The sequence below is a fragment of the Nicotiana sylvestris genome, chromosome 8, assembly GCF_000393655.2.
Source record: "Nicotiana sylvestris chromosome 8, ASM39365v2, whole genome shotgun sequence".
In the NCBI taxonomy this organism is placed as follows: domain Eukaryota; kingdom Viridiplantae; phylum Streptophyta; class Magnoliopsida; order Solanales; family Solanaceae; genus Nicotiana; species Nicotiana sylvestris.
In genome coordinates, this window is record NC_091064.1 from 64991976 (window position 1) to 64997395 (window position 5420).

Genomic DNA, 5420 nt, shown 5'->3' on the forward strand with positions numbered 1-5420 from the left:
CCCAATTCATATGCTGAAAAACGACTTGAAAAATTACCCAATTTCGAGCTCCCCAACTCAAAATATGTTAAATACACAAAACCATCGTTTTAACATTGTTCTGCCTCATTTCTTATGCCAAAGATCTCGAAATTTACTTTTGATACTTCCATTGGATTCCTTGTGAAATTCTACTCAAATTAAACTCTTGAATCACTCAATTTGACCTCATATTGAAGGAGATATGTTGGTTTCAATATTTGGAAATAATGCAGATTTTTAAATACGCAGCAGTGGCAATTTCACAATTAATATAAAAAAAATCTGGCAACCGAATTCTCAGTAAAATAACCATAAAATCCTTATACGATGTCCAAATTTGACAATTCTTTTTGATATGGCTCTATAATTACAATATGGATCTAATGCTTCAATAAAAACCGAAATTCGAGCTCATTTGTTCAATGTGGTACCATTTATACTTGAAGAAACGACGTCAAAACATAAGAAAAACAGTCGCAACACAATCCAAACCTATCCAAAATGCAACAGAGCCCCTCGTGACCCCATCGAAACATACCAACAATTTCCATATCATAATGCAGACCTACTCGAGGCCTCAAAACACATATAGCAATATTGAAACGACGAAACGCATCTCAAATCAAACTTAATGAACTTTCCAACTCTCGACTTCCAAAAACTCACGCCAAAACATATCAAATCAACTTGGAATGAACAAAATTTTTTGCACACAAGTCCTAATACATCATACGGAACTACTCGTACCCCCAAACTACCGAGCGAAGTGCAAATGCTCAAAACGACCAGTCGGGTCGTTACACCCAACAAGTGACATAACCACAAATGATCATAGAAAAAGGGGAACATGGCTGCAATATACAAAGCAACTGGTTGGATCGTTACATCCCCCCCCCTCTTTTAAAACAAACGTTCATTCTCAAACGAGTATAGAGACATAATTAAAGTGCAAAAAAGGTTAGGACATCAACTCTGCATGTGATGCTCGGCTTCCTACGTTGCCTTCATGACCTGTTGATCTCTCCATACCTTCACTGAAGCAATATTCTTTGACATCAACTTCCAGAACTGCTAGTCCAATATAGTCGCTAGTTTCTCAACATAAGTCAAATCCTTGTCCAATTGGACTGAGTTGATATCTAATGCATGGGATGGATCACCATAATACTTTCGGAACATGGAAACATGGAGCACCGGGTGAGCTGCCGATAAGATGGGTGGCAATGCATGTTTGTTGGCCACCTCACCAACTCTCTCAAGGATCTCAAAGGGACAAATATATCTAGGGCTCAACTTGCCCTTCTTCTCGAATCTCATCACGCCCTTATTGGGAAAAACTTTGAGAAAAACCCTCTCTCGCACCATAAATGCAACATCACGATCCCTCTGATCAACATAAGTCTTCTGCCTAGAATGTGTTGTACGAAGCCAATCCTGAATCAACATGAATTTCTCCAAGGCATCCCGAACCAAATCGGTTCCCAACAACCTAGCCTCCCCCAGCTCAAACCAACCAACTGTAGAGTGACACTGCCTCGCATATAAGGCCTCATAAGAAGCCATCTGAATACTCGATTGGTTGTAGTTGTTGTTGTTGTCAAACTCTGCAAGCGATAAGAACTGATCCCATGAACTCTCGAAATCCATAACACATACACATAGCATATTCTCCAAGATCTAAATGGTGCGCTTGGATTTCCTATCCGTATGGGGGTGAAATGTCGTGCTCAGCTCGACCTATGTGCCTAACTCACGTTGCACATCTCTCCATAAATGCGATATTATTACACCCCATGTTTTCGTATGTGAAAGTATGATATAAGTGAATTAATAAAAGCTCGGGAATGAGATGTTACATCCTGCATTTTCGGACGTTAAAGTTTTGTAGTAAGTTAATCGATGCAAGCTCGAGTATTAAATTATTTTGAGGTTATAAATATTATGCTATTTCAAACAAGTGAAAAGTAAATTCGTGAAGATGAGAGAGTAAGAGAATTGAAGAAAATGAGTTTCGTCGAAGGTTGTCATTTTGAGATAAAATACGGTCCGAGCTATAATACCCGGTATTTATGGACTAGTGCCATACAAGGTCCATATGACCATGATAATAAGGTGTATAAAGTGTGTTAAAAGTAAGTAGTATTTTAAGAAATTTAAGATAATTCTTAATTGTGTGGGTAATTGGTTAATTACTTGACGAATGGGGGATTAACAAAGTTGATAAAAAAAAGGGGTGATTATTTGGATAATATTAAGGGCACCAATGTGGCAGCCCATGAAGTGTATAACAAAACCAATAAGTGACTCATATACTATGTAGCAAGGTGTCATATTGTTAAAGCATACAACAAGATTCATATTCCCTTTAGCTTTCTGATCAAGATTTGCATAATGGTATTCATTTCCCTCAACACATGCAAGCTAATGTTTGCTTATCTCCTTAAGATTAGAAGATACAAGCATCACATTTCAGAAATATTGCATACGTGATTTGACAATGGTCGTAGCTGGTATATTGTCAAAATCGTGTATAATTTAATACAAAATACATAAGTGATTTGTAACAATCAAATATTCTACAAGACTACTTAATACTTAGCAATGTGAGATTTTGCGATTCTAAGAAAGTACGGTGCAATCTTTCTCAAGAATATTATACAGATTTTCCCTACTTTGATCCATTGTTACATGTTTTGTCGCAATTGGCGTGTATTAAGGGGATTGTCAAGAGAATCGGCTTAGTTATGTTAAGGCTATCCATTCTTCTTCTTTTTTTGCATGATCCATACATTATAAACGAAACGAGCAAATGCATAACTTCTATAAATGCCTCTACTCATAGAAGTATTAGAGGTGCATATGTTCTTGAATTCCCATGTGTCTTATTATTACATCTTCTATTCATGGATCTCAGAAAAATACGTAAGTTGAAAAAAGGTTTACTTCATGATATTACTGAAAGGAATAATGGTCTTATGATATTCCGAGAGATTTTATTGACGTACTTCTCAGGCATTGCATTCATTTATGCATGTGCATTGACCCATGATCAGATGGAGTTTTATACGCATATATGTATGTATATATATATATATATGTGTGTGTGTGTGTGTGTGTGTGTGTGGTGTATGTGTTTGTGTGTGTGTGTGTGGGATATGGGAAAAGGTTACGACGTTATATACGCACCACCACCTGATTAGCTGGTATACGTTGATGATGTTGCCCACAATGGCCAAAATGATATGATGGGATGCTCTTAGAGGCTTGATGATGTTATGAACGCATATACCCATGCATAGTATGAAATTTATACGCATATACAGTATGAAATCATTCATAGAGCTATTCAGATTTACATGTCGAGTCTTTTACTCCATATTTCTCTCATGTCTATTATTTATCGATTTTTATTCCTTACATACTCGGTACATTATTTTTATTGACGTCCCTTTTGCCTGGGGACGATGTGTTTCTTGCTCGCAGGTCCCGATAGACAGATTGAGAGTCCTCTAGGTAGGCTATCAGCTCAGCAAAAGGTATTGGTATGCTCCATTTGCTCTGAAGTTACTTATTTTGTCGGTACGATTTGGTCATGTATTGATTGGTATGGCGGGACCCTGTCCCGATCTTTAAGGTATTTATCTACTCTTAGAGGCTTGTAAATATATGTCATTTCCGTAACAGATTTTATGGCCTTGTTAGCCTATATTTAGTATATGAGTGATCTTTTTTGTCTTATAGGCACGTATGTCTTATGTATAAGTTGGTATTATAAATTTTATTCTAATTATCCTATGACATCCTTTCTATCTCATTTACCTATGATAGCATGATATGAAAAGATACGTAATGTTGGTACTCGGTTGAGTAAGGTACAAGGTGCCCGTCGCGGCCCATCGGTTTGAGTTGTGACAAAAGTAGTATCAGAGTAGTTCTATCCTAGGAATTTTACAAGTCGTGTCTAGTAAACTCTTTTTTATGGGTGTGTTGTGCACCACACTTATAAACAGGAGGCTACAGGGTATTTAGGACTGTCAATCTTTCTTCTTACTCTAGATCGTGTGATATAGCTCACTTATAAGAATTCAAACTCCGAACTTCTATTTTAGTCGTAATAAGACAATACCTACATCCAAAAAATAGTTGGTAAGAGATTGAATGTGGATATGGAAGAGTTGAGCCACGGTAACTCAATTTTTCATGATGCTTATGATGAGTAAATGTAAGGTCTTCAGTAGATCATGTGTGTACTAAGACGTGTAAGCCTTTTGATAAGGAGTCTTAAGACAAGAATATCTATCCACCCATATGGTGAAAGGCAATAAGAGATTCAGAAGATAGATACAAGTTTGAACAAGTTAAAGAAGCAAGATGAAGAAGATACGAGGCGCCCAGTTAATGAATATTATCAGTATTGACAATTCAGGTAGAGGAATAAAAGCCTTTTGAGTTATCTTCAACAATAACAGAGGTATGTACAATTTGCCCCACCCACCTCATTTATGCCTTATAGGGGCTCACAAAAGTAGTATAAGAGAAGGACGGATATCAGGATCTGGCTGGGGTTAGAGTGACCCAAAATGGTGGATGGATTATTTGCTTTAGTTGACATTTCCGAAGGATATTGAAAATGTGCTAATCGATCTCCTTGTGAGACACCCAGATGGTACACTCTAAAATAGTACATCTAGATATGAGTACTACAAAGATAGGCATTGGAAGCCTAGAAGCGATAAATATTACCTTAGTGTGGCTCCCGTCCCTAGTAGGGAGAAAATGTTAGGCAACTGATGAGCCAGTGGATGGAGTAAAGGGGAGCTAAAAGTAAAAGAATATATTGTTGAAGTTTTCAGAATAAGGTGATAGACAGAAATATTAGCAGGGAGATAAGAACAGAGATAATAAAGCATTATAAGTAAGATGTGATGCATGGATGACCACGGTAGATAAAAAAATAGCAGTATTGCAAAGTCAATAGTCAAGTGAAGGAAAAGACTAGAGGTGACAGGCCTTGAGACAACAAAAGAGTATAGGCTATAAAGTCATATTCTCATTTAGAGAAATAATTTTGCGACTCTAACGTAATTAACAGAAGGAAAATCTAGACCCCAGAGTAATAGAAATCAGTATGGACTGGTGAACAAGAAAAACTAAATATGAATTAGGGAATGAGTAATTTGATAATAGTCGGCATCATGAGAATTTCAGAGATTGCATTCCGGCGATAATAGAATGGACGACAGAAGAATAATCTTTAAAGGTCATTCAGGAAGACGCTTCCCTAAAGCAAGCAATGTGAGCAAAGTTAAGCTTATGGGACTGTATGTGCCAGTTACACTAAGTGTCACCCTCGCAAGTAAGGAAATTTGTTATTCTTGATATAGAAGGATTACCACAAG

The 5420-nt window shown here is 37.1% G+C and overlaps 1 protein-coding gene across 1 annotated transcript; it reads right to left on the reverse strand.

The window, feature by feature from the left end:
• Positions 1 to 1092: 1092 nt before the first annotated feature.
• Positions 1093 to 1668, reverse strand: LOC104225401 (uncharacterized). Its single transcript, XM_009777179.2, has one exon. The coding sequence runs from the start codon at positions 1666 to 1668 to the stop codon at positions 1093 to 1095; it is 576 nt and encodes a 191-aa protein (XP_009775481.2).
• Positions 1669 to 5420: the final 3752 nt, after the last annotated feature.

What these genes read in the sequence shown, in the direction of transcription:
- LOC104225401 (XM_009777179.2), bottom strand. Translation starts at nt 1,668, where the DNA reads ATGGATTTCGAGAGTTCATGGGATCAGTTCTTATCGCTTGCAGAGTTT.